Raw genomic sequence first — 19,327 nt, 5'->3', positions numbered from 1 at the left:
ACCCTATATTGCCAGCATGTTCTAAATATTGGCATGCAGAATATTCCTTACAGGATCTTTGGAAGGCAACTGCGAAATCTGCTTATGCTTTGACCACACCATGGCAAAACAGTTTTCACAACGGATAAACACGACAGCGCCAGTAGCTGACTAGATTGTGTGCAGAAGAGGCACCTTCAACATGATAGGAGCTTCTGATGATACCGGCGAAGAATCGCGGGGACGATCGTCGCGATCCTCGGGGCAGCTGGGTCGTCAGGACTCTGAGGGACAATTCCAGGATGAAACCTGTGAGTGTGCACAGCCAACCGATGACACGTTTGGATCAGCACCTGCCATGCACCCTCTGCCAGCGTCTACCTCTAATTATTTCGCTGCGGGGGACCCTCCGACTGAGCCGATTTTGTCCCCGCTCCACAACAACCTACCAAAACCTGTCGAAGATGCCAGTCAGCCTTCATCTACCAAGTTTGCCCAGGACAATGGATTGTATGACGATCCAGCGATTTCGGGCTCTTCCCAAAGTTTCGCTGGTCCCAGCCTTGATCAAAGGAGGGGTAAAGGCGCGGTGCATGAAAAACCTGGCGACCATGCGATTTGTAAGATGCACAAATTCACAGTATACGAAACAGCGACGAGATACTACATCGTGGGGGCCGATATCATGGACCAGAGATTCCGGATTCTAAAAATCGACCGTAATTCGGACGTTGGGAACCTAAGCGTAGCAGAGGATGACATCGTGTACACGAAAAAAGAGATGAGCGAATTATTAAGTGCCGTGGGCGACGGCAATAAAAGCACTGGGGGGATGAAGCTCAAATGCAGCACATGGGGCCTACTCGGTTTTGTTCGATTCACCGGGACTTATTATATGCTTTTGATTACCAAGAGAAGCCAAGTAGCCATGATCGGGGGGCATTATGTCTACCAAATAGATGGTACGGAACTTGTGCCTCTCGTCACTTCGCAGAATTCCAGATTCAAACCAGATTCTCGCAACGCGGAAGAGACAAGATTTTTGGGGATTTTGAATAATCTTGACTTGTCCCTTTCGTTTTACTTCAGCTATTCATACGATATAACGCACACACTCCAACACAATATCTTACAGGAACGCGCCGCCACGACTCAAAACCTTCCTCGCCCATACCCGCCTGAATACAATGACATGTTTGTCTGGAACAACTACTTGTTGAGGCCTGCTACAGTGGCACTGAAGAACACCTACGACTGGTGTCTTCCAATAATCCATGGCTACATGGATCAAGCAGGTATGGCACTACATATATCATTGTCGAATACGTGCTAACCCTACAGCCCTTTCAATATACGGCCGGACCGTGCATATTACAATCATTGCAAGAAGATCGCGATTCTTTGCCGGGGCCAGGTTCCTTAAACGCGGGGCAAATGATCTGGTAAGCTCGCCCATATATATTTTAGTTCCTCACTAAATATTGCCTAGGGCTACGTTGCCAACGATGTCGAAACTGAGCAAATAGTTGCCGAGGGGCTGACCACTTCGTTCCATGCGCCGGGTCCCAAACTCTTTGCCAGTCCAAACTATACTTCATACGTCCAACATCGAGGAAGCATACCCCTATACTGGACTCAGGATAATACTGGAGTGACACCAAAGCCACCCATCGAACTGAATCTGGTAGACCCGTTTTACAGCGCGGCAGCCCTTCATTTTGACAACTTGTTTCAGCGATACGGCGCCCCAATTTACGTTCTTAACCTCGTGAAGTCTCGTGAGAGGATTCCTCGCGAGTCGAAGTTATTGCATGAGTTCACAAGTGCCATAAAATATTTAAATCAGTCCCTGCCGGAGGGTAAAAAAATCATACACAAGGCATGGGATATGAGCCGAGCGTCTAAAAGCCGTGACCAAGATGTTATTGGGACACTTGAAGCTATCGCGGAGGAAGTTGTTACCACTACCGGTCTATTTCGGAATGGAGACGGCAAGACCACTCTCCCTACAGTACAGAACGGGGTTGCAAGAACTAACTGCATCGATTGCCTTGATCGCACCAACGCAGCCCAGTTTGTTATTGGAAAGCGAGCCCTAGGATATCAGCTACACGCATTGGGCATTATTGCCGGGACCTCTATTGATTATGATACGGACGCTGTCAATCTCTTTACCCATATGTATCATGATCATGGCGACACCATTGCTGTTCAATATGGAGGCTCTCAACTTGTCAATACCATGGAAACATATCGTAAAATAAACCAGTGGACAAGTCACTCTAGGGATATGGTGGAAAGTTTCAAGAGGTACTATAACAACTCTTTTCTCGATGGTCAGCGGCAAGAAGCATACAACCTCTTCCTCGGCAATTACATTTTTACCCAAGGGCAACCCATGCTTTGGGATCTAGTAACCGATTACTACCTGCACCATGCTGATCCAAGAGCTTGGTCTGGGAAACAACGTCGCAACTACATCTCCTGGTACACCCCAGAATATCTGGCCGAAAGGAAGATGCCAACTGATGCACTGTTATTAACATCGAGAACCACTGACGAAACACTCCATAATTTTGACGATTACTGGCTCGAGTATTATAAACCTCTCGCTCTTTCCTCATTCTTGAAAATATTTTCTTATAATATGAATTCGACTGTACGCTACACACCCGTCAGGTCTGCCCAAGAAGGGAGGTATGACCTGAGTCCATTCAGAGTTCGAACAGAGATAAACCAAGAAGTGCCCGACAAAAAAGCGGTAAAAAACCGAGCTGCCAATTTGGATCCTCAGGACAAGCACGACGATGACACCTCTGTCAGCCTGGGAGCCACAAAAAGAACACCAAGGCAACGCTGGCTTCAGCCTATCGACGAGAAAGCTTCCATGAGCCATGGAACTGTGATGGAACCTCGGTCTACAAATATCCACTTATTACAATCAAACCAGAAGTTGCCAGCGCTTGATTTATCCAAAACGGGCCCGCTGACTTTCAAGCAAGTCGTTCAGGATTCCCTGAATCCATTTGTCACGGATCAAGAAGCGGAAGATTATGCGCGGTACATTAATCATCCGCAGACATTACCACTTGTCGTTTCAACTGAAACGCCAGCAGATATTGATGTCGAATATCTGGATTATGTAAGTGGCGCGTGGCAGGAATCGAACTCTCTTTCGTATACCCTTGAGGAGGATTTGAGAGACTTTTCCGACTTTCTAACTGTCCCCGATAATCCTCTCACAGTCACCAATGAAGATGCCCAGAAGAAGAGGTACAAAGCATACCGTAAATGGCATAACGGGAAATCATTGTTCAAGCAGCAACCTATTGACTGAATGTATCCATATCATGTGTTGAATGTTGGTGACAAAAGCGATGGATTTCGAGTCCTTCTAACGGTAGCTGGAATCTTGGGCCTTGCGTCGGAATACACTTCATGTGCCTGAAAGTTCACATGAGGACACGGCTTATGTGCCAGATTGCGATATTCATTGCATTCAGCTTGTACCTGTCCGCAACGAAGGTCTAGGCGTTTATAGGCCAATATTGAGTATATGATACATTCTATTCTATTCGAGTTTAAATAAATTAGAAAGATCAGGGTAGACATTGACTGCATCTGTAAGGGCCGTTTCTTGGCCAGCTGTTCCTCCAGTGGACTTAAAAAGCAATGCGGCCGAAATTTGCAGCTCCTGCTTGAGTTGATCAAGTTCGTGTTTTACATCTTCACTGGCACTGCTCATAATCTCTTCGGTTAGATTTATCCAGCAAATAGACAGCGCTTTGACAATCTGAACGCGATGATGTTCTTCCGAGAGTATTGGCCAGCAATTGAGGATTGTGGTCTGAACAGTCTTTATTCCTCGTAAAAGAAGAGCAGGGTTAGAAGGCGCGAATGGATCCACCAGGACAGCTGAAAGTAATGGCAGGATATCCTGCTTGAACATTAGTTTGTTTACTCCAAGTAACTCGAAATCTTACAAACCTTAGCATGTTTGGCGGAGTAAATGTGAAGGCGGTTTATTATTTCGCTCATTTCGGCCAGTAATAGCTCCAGTATAATCGTTATATCTCCGCAATGATGAATCCCATAAATAACCCCTTCACGCATCAGTCTGTCATAAAACCGATTCCTCTCGGGTTTACTATCCTCGGAGGCGTATCGAATATCCCCCAACTCCAAGAGAGCTGAATATGCCTTCTTGAGTAGCAACTGCGACTCTGCGACGGGAGTTAGGGTGGGTAGAAATGATAGAGTCGGCATGAGCGCTTCTTCTAGCAAATCCCTAAGGCCCGTCTGGACGAGCATTCTTGGTGAAGTTTTCTTGAGGAATTCAGATAAAATGGTTAATCCCGATGCTCTCACAGAAGTCGTAGGGTCATCTAAGAGAGTCATCAAGGGCGGGATGAACAAATGCCAGTTATTGGATATCAGGTCCTCCTGGTGCGAGTTAGTTCTTGACGATGCTCGACGACTTGCGGTCTTACATCAGCTGTAGTGACCACCCACTTAAACACCGTCACTGCATGGATATCTCTGCATTTCCACGGTTTCCATATAGCGTCAGGGCTGCTTGGCACCTCAGTAATTCGATTCCCCAGGTTCTCATTTGGTGCCTTTCTTCCCTGGGATGTTATTGTCTGTGGGGTTGACTTCGCGAACAAAGGGCGTATGAACCCTTTTAGAACGTAGTCGACGATAAATGCCCCTGTGTGTACTTCCTGTGATTGGTGATCTAATGCACCCTTTGAAATGTCATATGCTGGTTTGGAATTCCAGGTATCGCCCAGCTGAGTAAAGGCAAGCAAACTCAACAAAACCTCTGACATAGTACTTGCTTCTGATATGAAGCCGTATGATATCAAAAGGTCTATGGACTTCAAGGCGAATATAGACGTGAACTTCCATTCTTCTCTTGCTTTCTCTATTTCCGCAGAATTGGCTGATAAAATTGTTAGCAATGCCCAGTTGAAGCAGGATTGTGAGTATAGGAACCTTCATCAAACGAGGCGTCGAGGAAACATGCACCATCAGGACGTATAGTTTCCATGAGCCAGGCTATTAATTCCTGCGGAGCCACTGAGTTGCCATCTTCCAGGCTCAGTCTTTCGCGACTTTGCAGGCAGCGTTCAAGAATTGCAGCTTTGGCTGTTTTCTGATACATAACCTTGTTAGTGGGATATGAAGCATGGAGTGCGTATTGCTCACCTCGGCCTGAGAGGATACCGGTAACTGAATAAGCCCATCATTCAGTTGCCGAACGCTATATTTTGGTGGTAGAGCTGTCAAGCATGAGTTCGTTAACGCTGGTTCAAGGAGGACGTCAAAGTCTGGGCTTCATTACCATCTAACGGTACAACCAAGGTGTCAACATCATCAATAGTAGCCCCTTTATTAACTTGTTCTGTAACAATTTTCTGGGCTACACTAAACAGTAAGGTCATATTTTGCAGGTACGGTGTGTGAGTTCGTGGTGCTTATGTGGTGTGAGGAGTTAGGGGGAGATTCGATGTTGGTTGACGGTTTTGGGATATTTGGCGTAGGGTTTGTTCGCTCAAACAACAAGAAATCCCAACTGTACTGTAGGTATGAGTTTATCTGGTGCAGGCGTAGTTTACATTATGGACAATGAGGCCACCAGCAAGATCTCCAATGCCAAAGCTCATATTTTGGGAAGATGCGTGTACCACGTGACGACAGAGACCAACATTTCCGTAAGTTACTGTAAATTTACCAAGATCCAACATACCACTACTACCCCTAAATCAACACCCACCCAACGCAACATTTAGTCTGCAACCTGTCCGTGATATTATTATCAGTCAATACTAACCAAGAAAGTATTTATGACCAAAAAGGTCGTTGAAGAACATAAAATTGCCTATATAATGGGAATTCTAAGCTCCTCCCTCTTCCTCATTACCTCCTCAATTGCACCACGAGGATCTGTCTCTGTAGGGTTGCGGAATTGCCAGGCCATGACCAAATCCAACGCTGCTGCCATCCACATCCCTGGCTTAGCCTTGAGTTCCTTTGATAATTGTTTGCCGTCTATAATCCGTTTACAAGTTGCCGCCTCCAACAAATCCATGTCAATAATATGATCCAGAAACTTCTGCCACTGTTGAAGAAAGGTATCGTATCCTGTCAGACAATTAGTAAATTTCTCTTTTTGAAAACAAGGACACAGGCATACCAGCAGTGACATCAGTCCCCATAGACTCCACAAGTATGGCTAGAACGACGTGGAGCTTCCATTGGCCACCATTGGCATCCCATCGACGAATTGTCATGCCCAGCGTGTCACGTTCATATACCTGAGACTCCTTTGCCAGTACAGCTGCCTTTAGGTCGATAATTTCGCGAAAGTGCCTGGAAGCACCCGTAACAACATCGCAAATTTTGTTGTTTGACTTGATACCTTCCCTCGCAGCAAATGTAGCATATGGAAGCGGTAGCTTGCCTCCAGGGGGTCGGGGAGGGGACCCAAGAGACGCCCAAGGTGATAATGCTGCAAGGACCCAAGCAACAGCTTCAGATTCATCAGAGCGAACAAGTAGCTTATAAATGGAGGCGGGAGACTCGTTAGACTTGATAAGATCGAGACAGTTATATGCATTTTTCCAATTGCTAGTATCCACCTGGGGAAATCGCTCTGCAGTGGGGTTAGTGAATATTGTCGTGTACAGGCCCAACCGATCAATCAGGTCAAAAGCAGTACGGGTGTTTTTGTCTGCGACATTCTTTAGCATCAAGACTCGACAAGCGAAGTCTCGGAGTAACTGACCATTCATCATTTTCTCCATCTCCACGCCGACCCTTTCTCTGCTGATTTTCAGTTTTAAAGCGTCTAAAATTGCCGGATCACCCATGGATAGCTCTGAGTCTGTGTCTATTCTGAAACTGAGCCGACTTGCAAAACGAATTAATCTCAAGACGCGAAGCGGGTCGTCGACGAAGGTCTGGTGAGGCTCAAGAGGAGTTCTGATTAGCCTTGCGTCAAGGTCTGCTAGACCTCCTGCGAAATCTTCCACTTCGTCTGTGTGGATGTTGTAAAACAGCGCATTGATAGTTGCATCTCGGCGTAAAGCATCTTCTCTTGCGGTTCCAAATTCCATCTGTGGATTCCTGCTATCAACAGTATATGTCTCCTTCCGCAAGTTCACGAAATCAAGATCGTAGCCCAATAATTTCGTGGTGACGGTTTCGAGGTGTTTCGACTTCTCTGGATTTGCTGCTATCTTGTGGAGGTTCGAGACATTCTCAATCCCATGCTTGAGCCGATTCTCTGGGAGATCGAGGTACTCCTTCATCTTGAGGCTAAACGCATAGCCCGTCATTGAATTTATAGCAGTATCAATATCATTGCTTGGAATAGCCAGAAGCTTGTCCCGCACCCAGCCCCCGGCGAATCGAAGCTCCAGCCGCTCCTTGATCTCTTTTGACTCGTCGATATACCGAGCCACATCGAGCAGCAGGTTTCGTAGTTTGGACTCCTGGGGGGTAAGCGTAATTCGAGCAGTTGCTACGACATCCCCAGGACGCAAAGTCGCCTGACCCATGCTGGCGCTGGCCATGATGGTTTTTCGTGGGAACTTCTTGAAGCCCCGGTTTCTGTGCGAACTTTGGCGCTTTTGGGAGGTAGGTTGTTGAGTCACAAGGCGAAGCGATCGCCCAACTGATGATAATGTAGAGCAAGATATGAGGCTGCGTGGGGGTATCGAATATGAGATAGTCATGTAAGGTGTAGAAGAAACCTCATTATATTTAAGGTATAAACTGAAGCGCAAAGTAGAAGTTGAGGTTCCGAAAGAGGGGAAGAGATGGGTGAGAGAGAGCTGTTTGAAATATTTGGTGGGGGGTAGAACGGAACATGTACTGTACCTGGAAGTTTCCCGTGGAGTACAGGAACCTTAATTCGCTGACGGGTGTGAATAGTAAATGGCTCCATAAAGATCGTCAACTACGACCTCTTGTCTTGACATAGCCCGCAGTCCCCGCAGTCCCGCAGTCGCAGCATCTTTCGAGCCACTATACGATGCCATTTGATTTATACTCTTTCGTTCTTGCTATCTACGTCTTCAAATCCAGAGCATGCCTTGTAAGGTAGTCCTGTCTCGTCAGCATATGGTTGTTCCCACAGATAGACGAAATGAAAGAGGCTGACTTGACCATGTAGCACAGCTGGTAGTTGATAACTTCAGCTTCGAATGAGACTTCAAATTGAGGATCGAGCCCATATCTGTTCCGAACCGCATACCCCACACATTCCAACACCCGGGTCGGTTGGCCTTCATGACATCAATCAATGATGGAGCTCCTCATGGACAGTCGCCCTCCCAAGCAGCCAGCTCCCCGCCAGCGAGGCTACCGCGAACAAGAGATAATACAGATTTACAATCCCCAGCCTCTTCTATATCAAGTCTACCATACAGGCCCAACGCTGCTGCTTCTGTCCTATTTGCGGCGACAACACCGCCCGGTTCACGGCCTCTGTCACCTAGTGCAGGTATAACGACCCCGAATATACCTTCTGGGTCAATATTTGGTGGGGGAACACCTCACGAAGGCGCCCCACACGACGGGCCTGCCAGTCATGGAGACGACCCAAGGCCACTGATAGCACACGCTTTCGTACCCCATATTGCTGTTTTTCCGTCCCAAGACACAGACGACCTTATTGGGGAAAAGGGGTTTTCCCGAGGTCTGTGGCAGCTGCTACGACCATTTGGCGACCATGTCCAGGGGAAAGTAATCATTCGGGATAGCATCGGTGCAAGCAGGGTCTGCGAAGACTTCTCAGTGCGCTTCATGCAGCTTGGGAGTGAATACGAGCGTCCCGTACATTCAGGAAACCTAAAGAGTTCAACTGCGCAAATATCGAAGAAGAATGAGCAGCATATCACCCAGGATCAATTTACTGCGACAGGGGGAAATATAGAGGCTGTTGAGAATGTGGTTGACTTGCACCTGGAATACGCAGAGAATTTCCCTGGTGTTGGGTATCAAGACCACCTGGCTGGAAGACATTTACCCACAGCTGAATCCGAATTATCGCCCTTCTACTCGTTGTACCTGAGGAGGCTCCTGTCAGGGATGCCACTGGCTCCACACGAAACATTCTGCCATCCAGTTGCGTGTATCATTGCAATAAGTTCACGCAATCCCAACCCGATAGAAGAACTCCGTCGGCTCTATGAAGAGGCAACAAGGGGTGAAAAGCGATTGCCGCCATGGGTTAATGGCGAGTATTTACGCTATTATGTTCTTGTGCATGACGAAGAACGAGACGATATCGGCAAGGCAATGAGCTTGTTCGACCAGATGAAACGTCATTTTGGTCTGCATTGCCATCTTCTGAGGCTGCGAAGCAGTCGTTGCGTCGCCACAGATGACGATAGCATACCTCTTCCTACTTGTGAGTGGATGTCAGCTACCGAGGAACTGCTGGATATCCAAGCAAGAGAAGACCAAGACGGACTAGATATCACTCCTCCTTGCATTTTTGAGTCGGATGCTACAGCGATTACCACGTTCATTCGGGAGATGGTTACTCAATCTGTAGTACCATCAATGGAAAGGTGCATATCAACATGGAATGGCCAAGTTGCATCGAGGCGCCGTGGGATTAGCGGCCGCTTCATGAGCCTGTCTAAGAAGTGGACGGTGTTTGGCAACAGCTCCAAGACATCTTCTGGGGGTCCAGGTGCTGGTGGGTCCGGCAATAACTATGACTCCGTTCATGGGTTTTACCAGCCTGATACACCGGAATCAATAATGCGGAAGCTAGCCGACTATGCCTTCATGTTACGCGATTGGAAATTAGCGCAGTCAGTGTACGAGCTGTTGAGGTCCGACTTCAATAACGACAAAGCGTGGAAGTATTATGCAGCCGCCAGCGAGATGGTTGCTGTTAGCACCCTTCTTGCCTCACAGGCTATGAGCTCCAAAGTCCGAATAGAATCTGTTGATCAAATGCTGGAGGCTTCGTGTTACTCGTACCTCACACGTTGTAACTCACCATACGGGGCTTTGCGGTGCCTTACCCTGAGTATGGAATTGCTCAAAATCCGCGGCGAGTCAGCTTCGGAAGCTGCTGCCAAATGGGGAACAAAGATAATCGAAAGCAACATACTTGGAGCAACAGGAGATGCCCTGATGAAAGAGAGGGTTGCGACTTGTTACAGGTCCCGTAAGGGGACAGGATCTGGAGGCTGGGGAAGCCGGTCCCGAAAATCGGCATTGTGGGATATCTTGGCCGCTGATAAATGGCTTATTTTAGGTAAATATGTTCAAGCTCAGAAATTGCTGGGCCGTGTCCGAAACGTATATGACATCTCGGCGAGCAAGAAGGGAATATCGGGGTTCATCGCCGCAAACGAATTTTTGATTGGCCTTGAACAAGACTTGAAGAGGGCATCACTCTCTGGCGAGGGCCAGATTGCTCAAGAGGTTTCTGAGGATATTGAAACCGAAACTTTTGAAGGACGCGAAACATTACACGCGCGAACGCACCGGAATAGCCTCATAGGTGCCACCATGCCGACAATGGGAAGCCTAGAAACAGCACCGTTGCATATGGTACAAGAGGATACAGGCGGCAAGGGAGTTAAAGAGGATGATTTTTCATGATTTAACTCTATTCATATTGAACCCGCTGTAGAAAATACTAGCCTTTTACCTTTATAGTACATAGTATAATGCGTCGTCATGGATCAACAAATGTCTCATTTATCAAGTGCTACTTCGTATGTAGTAACTTGGAAGATCACACATTTTTAACAATGGGGATATCGAACTGAGTGCTGGGGACAATATGTGTTGAAACGTCGACAGGTTTTGTTATGTATACCTGAATTTGATGGCCACAATGCAGGAACACATTTATCACGTGCATTTGGTACATGTTGAGATAAAGGCTACACAGCCAGGCAGTCAGTCACAAGTATGCCAATTTGGTCATGATATGGTCCCTCTATAACAAACGGGACTATCTCGGAAGCAAATTCCGAGACCCCTGTGCCCTGTTGACTATGGGCGAGCTTTTTGAGTTTTTGACGACGCATGAACAGTTTCGCAGGTAACAAGGACCATGAGTAACGGATGTGCGTCCCCTGCTGACGATACGATAGGGCTCGACTCCCAGCATTGTACTCGGACTTCAGGGCGCTCCAAAGCTTAAATCCTGATGGCTTTGCTGCAAATGTCGAGGCATGGAAGAAAGGCCTAGCGTCTGCGTTGCGGGAAGGGTGTGTCCCTGCCACTGGAGACCTCTTGGTGCTGAGAGTTGATGAAAGTCTCATGCACGGTTTAGAAACAAGGGAATGGGGCCGCCCTTTGGCGCTGGGAGCTGTGTTGCGCGATGCCACAGGTAAGAAGGAGATGATGCCGTTGAAGAGCTTCATGGGTGCTCAAGAGAGCATATATCAACGGTCATGGAGCAGCACGCCGTGGCAGGCCGTGTCGTGGGGCCTAAGGCAGTTTGGACTTATGGACAGGTATGGAGACAGCGATAAAGTATCTGTTGAGGAGCTGGTGGTTCTGTCAAATGTGGAAGCTGCTACGAGAGAGGTTCAACGACGAATGGGCAATCATACGTCACGGGTCGATATGATCTATTCAAAACAGATGTTTTATCGAGACTATGGAGATGTCCTTACAGACAAGCGTCACATATCACATAGAGATCTCGAGGTCTTATTGACGTATATTTCACGAGACAAGGGATTGGCCGATTATGATGGACAGACGATAAAATTCAAGTCTCACTCTGACGCCCAACCTCCTAAGATAACACATGAAGATTCGAGTATCGCTTCTCTGAAGAATCTTATGTTCGACATTGAGAAACAGTTGGGTACGTTGGCCGCAAGAATTGATAATCTATCTACTACTGCCCGAGACGCCGTGAGTCGCAAAAACCGAGTTTCTGCACTTGCCGCCCTTCGATCCAAGAAACTTGCCGAGTCTCAGCTGGCTAAGCAATCCTCAGTGCTCGGTCAACTCGAGGAGGTCTATTCGAAGATTGGTGAGGCAGCAGATCAAGTTGAGCTTATGCGCATTATGGAGGGCAGCACGGGCGTGCTGAAAGCTCTACATAAGGAGATTGGCGGCGTTGAAAGGGTTGATGACGTTCTCGCTCAGCTGGGAGAGCAAATGGCTCAAGTTGACGAAGTCGGTAATATAATCACCGAGGCGAATGGCGGAGTGGTGGATGAGAGCGAGGTGGACGACGAACTAAAAGCCCTAGAACTTGAAGATCGAGACAAGAAGGAGGCCGAACGACTCTCAAACGAAATCAAGGAGGAGGAGGAAGCCGCAGAGACGAAGCGCCGACTTGGGGCGCTGGAAACAGAAGTGGGGCCCCGCGTGAGTCAGTCGAAGCAGACTACTGAGGGACAAGTCGAGGAGAGCAGTAAATTGTTGGAGCAACTATCGCTGTGAATCTTGACAGAAGGTGTCAAGGACAGTCACCCTGACTATATTTTGTGGGAGTCTCTGGGATGACGTCGCCGAGCAGCTATTATGATAGGAGGTGATATGTATACTCAATCACAAGAATTGAATGCCCCGATAACTACTGAGCGTTCGTCGCCATCCTGCTCATTTTCAGTCGTTTATAAATTGTACGAGATCGTGACTCGATCCAATATCTATCGCGAGTGCTGCGAGCATCATTTTTGTGAAAGGGGGGATCATGGTACCCTTATTTGGCAGCCTTTGCTGGACTGTCTCTCTTGTATAAAATCGCCCATACGAGCGAGGGATCTTGTAGTAGACTATGACCAAGCGAATGTGAAGCCGGTCAATCGGCACAGTCATTAGTCTCCTCGCTGAAGTTATCTCCAGATACGTCGATTGTCACACCAATTGGTTCGGATGTTGAAGTGGCTTCTCCACTTGATTTCTGTCTTCTGCTTCGCGCTGCCTCTTCGATTAGACTGCGAAATGTTGGCCCATGCTTCGATGACCAGGCAGCGCCATCAAAATCCTTGCTCGCGATCGGCAGCCCTCCGCCGGTATAATTCCTCGATGTTCCTTGGCTAACTTGAGTTCTCTCCCATGTCTCTAGATCACGCAGTAACTCGGCCTTGGAACGAGGTTTGGAGGAATCACAGTTAGCATTCCAGAGTGTTACCCATTCCCTATGCCTCCGCTCGAGGGGTGGTCGGTTTCCGATAGATGATATCCCTAGGTCTTTGAGCTTCTTCCGCAAATTTGTGTCACTAAGAAGGGAGTAGTTCAGGGTTGGAAGAGGCGTTGGTTCGAAGGTAGGCCGTTGCAATCTGAAATTCGTAGTGATGGAAGGATTTGATATATTGTTGGGCTTGCTGCTCGAGTGGTCGCTGGGTGGCGCTGGACATGAAGTGTCAATATGGCCGTTAACTAAAAACTCCTTCATACGAGCTGAGCATATGGGACAAGCCACTAGGCCGTCTTCTATTCAGAAAGGCACCTGTCAGTCCCGCACTTCACTTTTGACGTTGGAATGTGCTACGGCCTTACCACTAGCCCCGTCAGACTGCTCAATATATGTGGCCTCCATGGGACTTTCGAGAGGTTCTTGGGACGCTATGCGTGTTGACGATCTTGTTCTGCGCTTTTCGAGGTCCTGGCTATTGCTAATACTCGCATCACGTTTTCGTTTCTGTGACACCGGATCTGAAAGAACTGGAGGCATTCGGGCAATTTCAAGGGCAGGTCCTCTTATTTGCTTGAAAGACTCGATGACCTCGCCCATGCACTTGTTCGCTCGAAGTTTCAATTCCTGATCCGGAGTCCGACAAGCAGGGCATAGTCCGTCATTCGCCAGGCATCTCCTGATACACAAGGAGCAAAAGGTATGTCCGCAGCTCGTCATCATTGGAGTCGTCATGAACTCCTTGCATACTTGGCATCGCATGGGAGACTCGACAGCAGCAAAGCCTTGAAGAGCCGTCCCTTTCCAATCGGTGGGGTCAGGCACATCGAAAGTTGTATCTTGGGGCCCTATTGTCGCCATAACTTTCGGCTATAACACTTGTATTTGTCGTGAAAGCAAATGGCAAGCTTGCTGGTTAGTGGTTGGCATTCACGTATTTCTTTGACGCGACGATTTGAAAGGAAACGCGTTTGGGATGGATGTGAAGCGCGGTACCCCGTGAGGAGTGGTTAAAGTATTTCGAGCGATAACGATAACGATAACGATAATTTATCGTCATAACTCAATGAACCCCAGGACTAAAAATGAATATGGAGTACTCTACTCACTATAGATGTTTTTACGCTCATAAGGAAGGATAATTACTTGTACGATTTATTTCTGGGCCTGCTTAGATCCGTTAGTTTGAAATTTAAGATGTCAGGATTATTTTTCTGCCCGATAGTAAAGTTTCCAGGTGAATAATATATCACATTAACGTGAGGAGCCTGCTGAGCTGCACGGGAATCCAGCGATTGAGCTGTTCTATAGTATATATCGACTGAAAAGTCTCAAAGATAAATTACAACGCTTCCCATCCATTTGCCAATGCCATACATACAAAACGCCTTAACAATCGTAGCTCCCACCCATTTGCCAATGCCATACATACAAAACGCCTTAACAATCGTAGCTCCCACCCATTCCAGTACGCCCGCATCCAATGGCTTTATCGAATGCTATTTCTTTTCCACTTTCGCCTTCACAGTATGAACCTGTGAATGGTCAGCTTATGTAGTAGCACTGGATAATGATACATACCACTTCGGCAAAGGCAGTGTACTCTTCTATTGCCCTGAGATAGGGGTCTGTAGTTTCATCAGGCAACGCTACATGACCCCAGATAACGAACTCGTCGAAGTCTGCCAACTCTTCCATCATACCCTCCGCTTCCGCATCCTCTTCCTCGTGGCTATCACTCGTGTATGAATGGGACCCTGATAGGGCCTGGGCCGCCTGTGGTATCTCTGTGGTGGAAAGCACGACGCCTTTGTATTGAGGAGGGATCTTGACAGTTCTTCCATGCAATTGGCGACCACGGAAGTATGATACGGTCTTGCCATCTGTAAAGGCAAATTAGCATTGGGCTTTCTGGGATGGAATCTCATGGGTCACCCACCGTTGCGTTTGGTAGGCGTCCAGTATCTCTTCGATACTTCGGCCCTGCCGTTGTGGTTGATACGACATGGCAAAGCGTTAGGCGTGCATTTCCCGCGATGCTTACTGCTCTTCCGGATTGAAAGCATTTTTTAAGTAGGGAGCTGTTGGGGTTGCACTTTGAAAACTCTCGGTCATGTCCCAGCGCTCGTTCCAATCGTAGCATCAGTCGCGAACAACGCGTCTGGAACACAAATTCACGTGATCAATTATACGCGCGTGTGTGATTCCCAAGCGCGAACCAAACTTGAAGAATTCAGTGGGGCTACGGCCTTTACTTATGCCGTGGCCCCGGAAGCTAAGATTATGCTACGTAACTATTCTGCCTGATTCTTGGGGCCAGAATTACACGTGCACAGGCCAGAGGAGAGGGGACGGTTTTGGCCATGAAACCCTCTCCTGTTCAGTTTCACATGTAATGAGCTCCAAAATGGCTCGTCATAAGGTCATTGATCATAAAGTCTTATTTACAAGCATAGTTTCTATGAACGCTTGCCTAGTAGTCAGTCACCAGTACACTCCAAATACATAGTATCGTCGGAACCGAACGTAGCACGCGTATGTTACATACTTTCGGTTTGTGTCTCCCGAGTATTCATCAACTTGGTGAACACCGTCCAGTACATACAAATGGTCCCCACCATGTTGGAGCTATCGAGGCTCTATACTGTTGAAGCCGCAGGCATGCGCAGTTTATAACGGAGCAAGTTGGTATGGGCGGCAGGATGGTGAGAATCCATAGACGGTGAGACAAAAGTCGCAAAGTGGCTTTGTGTTAAGGTAGTCGTCATACACAACCACATCACCTGTTGGATAGGCGGGGCAGTTTCTGGGAGTGGCCGTGAGTGAGCAAGGTCACCGTTGACCAAAGGCTTTAGCGCTTTGGTAGCACGCCATAACGTACGTGCGTCCGGATATGTGAGGGTTTGTCGTCTCTTGGCGATGCCCAGGTATGAGACTATTCCTGTGGCTAGTCGCAGAAATGAAGCCGCAATATTGCCATAGCCCAGAACTGTCAAGCAGACCGGAGTACTAATACTCAAAACCCTATCACTTCACTTCTTCCCCTTGCCTTTCTTTCCCGATTTTGCCCCCCTCCCCTCGACCCTTACCCGTTGTGGAAATCGCTTTGCGTGCTCAAGGTCGAATTGCTGTTTGAACCTTCGGAATAAGAGCATGGTTGCGCGGGCATCCTCAACACTGGAATGCGCTCCACTCTGTATCTGAACGCCTAGGACTTCGATGGCCAGTTTTTTTAAACTCGGCGTCCTTCCGGAGGCATATTTTCTGAAGCCGATGAACCTCGACGTATCCCGGATATCTTTTTTGGGGTGGCCTATCATCAGAACATCCAGGTCATTCTTGATGGCATGTCCTACGAGGACATTATCTTTGAGAATCTCGGCGACGCTTGCCTGGACAACTTCAAATGATCTCGCCGTTGGCATGTTATTTGGGCTGACCCCACTCACTTTCGTCCTCCAGTCTGTAACAAACTCCTTTGGGCGCACAAAAGAGTCGTAGACTTGTGCACCATTGTAGTTGACAATACTGACTCGGGCGAGAACTGATCGATCTTCTTCCCCTCCTACACCGACCATTTCGCAGTCCATGGCCACATACTGTCCAATTTCCACATCTTCTCCCAGGCCCTCGTTAACCTTGTCTTCTTCTGCGCCATACATAATGCCATTCTTCACGCCATCTCCATAAGCCGCAGCAAGATCTTTTGCCGAGATTTCATTATCTTCTGCCCATAGTGCAAGCGATGCCGTAGGAGGCTGGCCATTAATGCTCATCCTGTTCCGCTTCGTAGCTGGCCTGGGCAAACTCGGCGCACCACCAAGTAACTGCTTCGCTTCCTGTCGCCTGCGCTTCGCAGTGGTGTTTAGTTGCCTTTGCGTTGGCGGTGCCTTTAACTTTTTTTCATTCGTCGGATCCTGTTTCAACTTTGCTTGAAGAAATTTCCAATTCGAAGACAGTTCAGGTGCCATTCTCGTAAACTCCGTTTCTTTCGCAAACCTGATTTGGGTAATAGGTTGTAGTATAAGTTTCCCAGTCGGCGGCGTGCAGTAAGGTTGCTCTGAAAACATGTCGCTTACTAATAACGAGGCTACGTATACTAAGGTTTTATTTTGGTCGCGCCACAGCCTTGCCCATTTCAACCATTTCATCCCACTTCACTCATCTCATCAGTAACACCCCGCATTTTCTCACTATCCATCAATATTCAAGCTGATCCCATCTGATATTGATGTGAAGTCACCATGACGGCGAGCTCAAAAGCACAGGATTCTGCGGTTGGGTCACCAGCTCCCAAGCAGAAGAGCAAAGCGACGGTAGATACTCTCAGGTACGTCACATGATGCTTTACGAAATTGTATACTGATTAAAACTATAGAACAGGATGTATTGCTATGGTAGATAAGGATGGGCAGGCACGTAGAGCCGAAATTCTTAGTATTAAAGAGACAAAGAGTGGTCGACACTTCTACTGCAACTTCGACAACTTCAACAAGCGCCTTGATGAGTGGGTGCCAGCTTCAAGAATAGATTTCGATCAGGACGTGGAGTGGCCAAGCCCAGAGAAGACTAAAGAGGGCAAGAAAGCAGTATCAGCGTCGAAATCACAGCCATCCAAGGCAACCAAAGCCCCCCCAAAGAAGGGGCAAAAGCGTATAGCGGCCACTAGGGAGGCGTCCGAAGCCGTATCGGAAGGCGGCTCTCAAAAATGGGTGGAATTCGCAGAAGGACAGAAAGATGGGAAAGGTACCCCGGACACTTATGGCGATGAAAAAATGGCCATGGCTCTAGATCTCGATCAGACAGCCGATTCGGAAGCAGACGAAATGGATGTCGATGAGCTGCAACACGACACAGCTGTAGCAAAGACAGAGGGCAGAGAAGACTTTAGTCGAGAAGAAGAACTGTCTAGGTTACGCACTGGTGGTTCAATGACGCAAAACCAGGCTGAAATTTCACGTATTCGAAACATCTCGAAAGTTCAATTTGGAAAATTCGATCTCCACCCGTGGTATTTCTCTCCGTATCCAGAGGACTTCGCTCACGAGGACTTGATGTACATTTGCGAATTCTGTCTTGGCTACTTCGGAGATATAAAATCATTCTCGAGGCATAGGTCCAAGTGTACACTACTACACCCTCCTGGGAACGAAATCTACCGCGACGACTACATCTCGTTCTTTGAAATCGACGGTAAACGGCAGCGAACATGGTGCCGAAATCTCTGTCTTCTATCGAAGATGTTTCTCGATCATAAAACGTTGTATTACGACGTGGACCCTTTTCTATTCTATGTTATGACTACACGTGATGAGAAAGGTTGTCATCTTGTTGGCTACTTCTCGAAAGAGAAAGAGAGTGCGGACGGCTACAACGTAGCTTGTATCCTTACTCTTCCCCAGTACCAGCGCAAGGGGTACGGAAGAGTTCTTATTCAGTTCTCATACGAACTCTCGAAGATTGAAGGAAAGCTTGGCTCCCCCGAGAAGCCACTTTCCGACTTGGGACTTCTCAGTTACCGACAATACTGGACGGAAAATATCATGGAAATATTGGTGGAGAGCAACGAAAGAGACGACAAATGCAGCATAGAGTCTGTGGCAGCACAGCTGGCAATGACTCTGGGTGATGTTGAGTCGATGCTGCGGGCGTTGGAGATCTTAGCATACCACAAAGGGGAGCACAAACTGATTGTACCATCGGGACTGATCGAACGATATAGGGCGGCGAAAGAGAAAGAGAAATCCAAGCCGAAGAGGATAATTGATCCAGCTAGGATACAGTGGAAACCTCCAGTCTTTAGTGCAGCTTCCAGGACTTGGGGATGGTGAGACGAATGGGTAATTGGCTCTGGTTTGGTTATCTGGGGGGTAAAATATTATTGTTTCGGAAGGGGTGGTGTTTGGGAGGCATAGTGGCGTATAGAAATACCCTATTTGAAATAAGCATTACGTTTGGTACAAACAGTAAATTATGATATTACCACCGATTTTTTTTTTTTTTCATCTTTACGTGCTACATATATAAAGTTAAACCTTCATAAACCTATTCCAAGCATTCTTGTGTTGGTTGTATAAAGTCAGCCACAGTGTGGCGCTAGCCGCCACAATCCCGATGGCGGAGAGAGACAACAAGGCTCCAAAATAGCTGGTCAAACTGTTCAACCTCATGCCACTGACGGTTGTCCCTGTCTTTCCGCCGTGG

The 19,327-nt window shown here is 47.7% G+C and overlaps 9 protein-coding genes across 9 annotated transcripts; 4 read left to right on the top strand and 5 right to left on the bottom strand.

Moving 5' to 3' along the window:
- Positions 1 to 181: 181 nt before the first annotated feature.
- Positions 182 to 3,316, top strand: FIG4 (phosphatidylinositol-3,5-bisphosphate 5-phosphatase; the record flags this gene model as incomplete). The annotated part of the gene is made up of 3 exons (XM_024469203.1): positions 182 to 1,274; positions 1,321 to 1,421; positions 1,469 to 3,316. The coding sequence occupies 3 exons, from the start codon at positions 182 to 184 to the stop codon at positions 3,314 to 3,316; spliced, it is 3,042 nt and encodes a 1,013-aa protein (XP_024323015.1).
- Positions 3,317 to 3,550: 234 nt separating this feature from the next.
- On the bottom strand, positions 3,551 to 5,426 carry VC83_05582 (uncharacterized protein; the record flags this gene model as incomplete). Its single annotated transcript, XM_024469202.1, has 6 exons — positions 3,551 to 3,916; positions 3,967 to 4,422; positions 4,470 to 4,924; positions 4,978 to 5,137; positions 5,191 to 5,264; positions 5,327 to 5,426. 6 exons carry the CDS (start codon positions 5,424 to 5,426, stop codon positions 3,551 to 3,553), a joined length of 1,611 nt encoding a protein of 536 aa, XP_024323016.1.
- A 434-nt stretch (positions 5,427 to 5,860) lies between these two features.
- On the bottom strand, positions 5,861 to 7,858 carry CCA1 (CCA tRNA nucleotidyltransferase, mitochondrial). Its single transcript, XM_024469201.1, has 3 exons — positions 6,770 to 7,858; positions 6,179 to 6,715; positions 5,861 to 6,126 (listed from the first exon to the last, which is right to left on the bottom strand). The coding sequence occupies exons 1-3, from the start codon at positions 7,719 to 7,721 to the stop codon at positions 5,864 to 5,866; spliced, it is 1,752 nt and encodes a 583-aa protein (XP_024323017.1). The 5' UTR covers positions 7,722 to 7,858; the 3' UTR covers positions 5,861 to 5,863.
- On the top strand, positions 7,859 to 10,724 carry VC83_05580 (uncharacterized protein). The gene is made up of 2 exons (XM_024469200.1): positions 7,859 to 8,112; positions 8,162 to 10,724. Exon 2 carries the CDS (start codon positions 8,278 to 8,280, stop codon positions 10,612 to 10,614), a length of 2,337 nt encoding a protein of 778 aa, XP_024323018.1. The 5' UTR covers positions 7,859 to 8,112; positions 8,162 to 8,277; the 3' UTR covers positions 10,615 to 10,724.
- Positions 10,725 to 11,015: 291 nt separating this feature from the next.
- Positions 11,016 to 12,426, top strand: VC83_05579 (uncharacterized protein; the record flags this gene model as incomplete). Its single annotated transcript, XM_024469199.1, has 2 exons — positions 11,016 to 11,062; positions 11,115 to 12,426. 2 exons carry the CDS (start codon positions 11,016 to 11,018, stop codon positions 12,424 to 12,426), a joined length of 1,359 nt encoding a protein of 452 aa, XP_024322940.1.
- Positions 12,427 to 12,787: 361 nt separating this feature from the next.
- On the bottom strand, positions 12,788 to 13,984 carry RAD18 (E3 ubiquitin-protein ligase rad18; the record flags this gene model as incomplete). The annotated part of the gene is made up of 2 exons (XM_024469198.1): positions 12,788 to 13,338; positions 13,489 to 13,984. 2 exons carry the CDS (start codon positions 13,982 to 13,984, stop codon positions 12,788 to 12,790), a joined length of 1,047 nt encoding a protein of 348 aa, XP_024322939.1.
- A 374-nt stretch (positions 13,985 to 14,358) lies between these two features.
- On the bottom strand, positions 14,359 to 15,308 carry VC83_05577 (uncharacterized protein). The gene is made up of 3 exons (XM_024469197.1): positions 15,063 to 15,308; positions 14,705 to 15,006; positions 14,359 to 14,658 (listed from the first exon to the last, which is right to left on the bottom strand). Exons 1-3 carry the CDS (start codon positions 15,187 to 15,189, stop codon positions 14,623 to 14,625), a joined length of 465 nt encoding a protein of 154 aa, XP_024322942.1. The 5' UTR covers positions 15,190 to 15,308; the 3' UTR covers positions 14,359 to 14,622.
- A 214-nt stretch (positions 15,309 to 15,522) lies between these two features.
- Positions 15,523 to 17,193, bottom strand: REX4 (3'-5' exonuclease; the record flags this gene model as incomplete). Its single annotated transcript, XM_024469196.1, has 1 exon — positions 15,523 to 17,193. The coding sequence occupies one exon, from the start codon at positions 17,191 to 17,193 to the stop codon at positions 16,156 to 16,158; it is 1,038 nt and encodes a 345-aa protein (XP_024322941.1). The 3' UTR covers positions 15,523 to 16,155.
- Positions 17,194 to 17,272: 79 nt separating this feature from the next.
- Positions 17,273 to 19,133, top strand: ESA1 (Histone acetyltransferase). The gene is made up of 2 exons (XM_024469195.1): positions 17,273 to 17,453; positions 17,502 to 19,133. Exons 1-2 carry the CDS (start codon positions 17,368 to 17,370, stop codon positions 18,952 to 18,954), a joined length of 1,539 nt encoding a protein of 512 aa, XP_024322944.1. The 5' UTR covers positions 17,273 to 17,367; the 3' UTR covers positions 18,955 to 19,133.
- Positions 19,134 to 19,327: the final 194 nt, after the last annotated feature.

Source organism: Pseudogymnoascus destructans (assembly GCF_001641265.1).
Source record: "Pseudogymnoascus destructans isolate 20631-21 unplaced genomic scaffold scaffold_14, whole genome shotgun sequence".
Lineage (NCBI taxonomy): Eukaryota > Fungi > Ascomycota > Leotiomycetes > Thelebolales > Thelebolaceae > Pseudogymnoascus > Pseudogymnoascus destructans.
This window is presented reverse-complemented; position numbering and strand designations above follow the sequence as displayed.

Excerpts from the sequence above, each read along its gene's own strand:
- VC83_05580 (XM_024469200.1), top strand. The coding sequence starts at position 8,278 with ATGACATCAATCAATGATGGAGCTCCTCATGGACAGTCGCCCTCCCAA.
- CCA1 (XM_024469201.1), bottom strand. The coding sequence starts at position 7,721 with ATGACTATCTCATATTCGATACCCCCACGCAGCCTCATATCTTGCTCT. Across the intron at positions 6,716-6,769 it reads GATGGAGAAAATGATGAATG|ACAAAAACACCCGTACTGCT; the intron begins GTCAGTTACTCC and ends AGAATGTCGCAG. Across the intron at positions 6,127-6,178 it reads GGGGACTGATGTCACTGCTG|GATACGATACCTTTCTTCAA; the intron begins GTATGCCTGTGT and ends ATTGTCTGACAG.
- ESA1 (XM_024469195.1), top strand. The coding sequence starts at position 17,368 with ATGACGGCGAGCTCAAAAGCACAGGATTCTGCGGTTGGGTCACCAGCT. Across the intron at positions 17,454-17,501 it reads GCGACGGTAGATACTCTCAG|AACAGGATGTATTGCTATGG; the intron begins GTACGTCACATG and ends TTAAAACTATAG.
- VC83_05577 (XM_024469197.1), bottom strand. The coding sequence starts at position 15,189 with ATGCTTTCAATCCGGAAGAGCAGTAAGCATCGCGGGAAATGCACGCCT. Across the intron at positions 15,007-15,062 it reads GACGCCTACCAAACGCAACG|ATGGCAAGACCGTATCATAC; the intron begins GTGGGTGACCCA and ends TTGCCTTTACAG. Across the intron at positions 14,659-14,704 it reads ACACTGCCTTTGCCGAAGTG|GTTCATACTGTGAAGGCGAA; the intron begins GTATGTATCATT and ends GACCATTCACAG.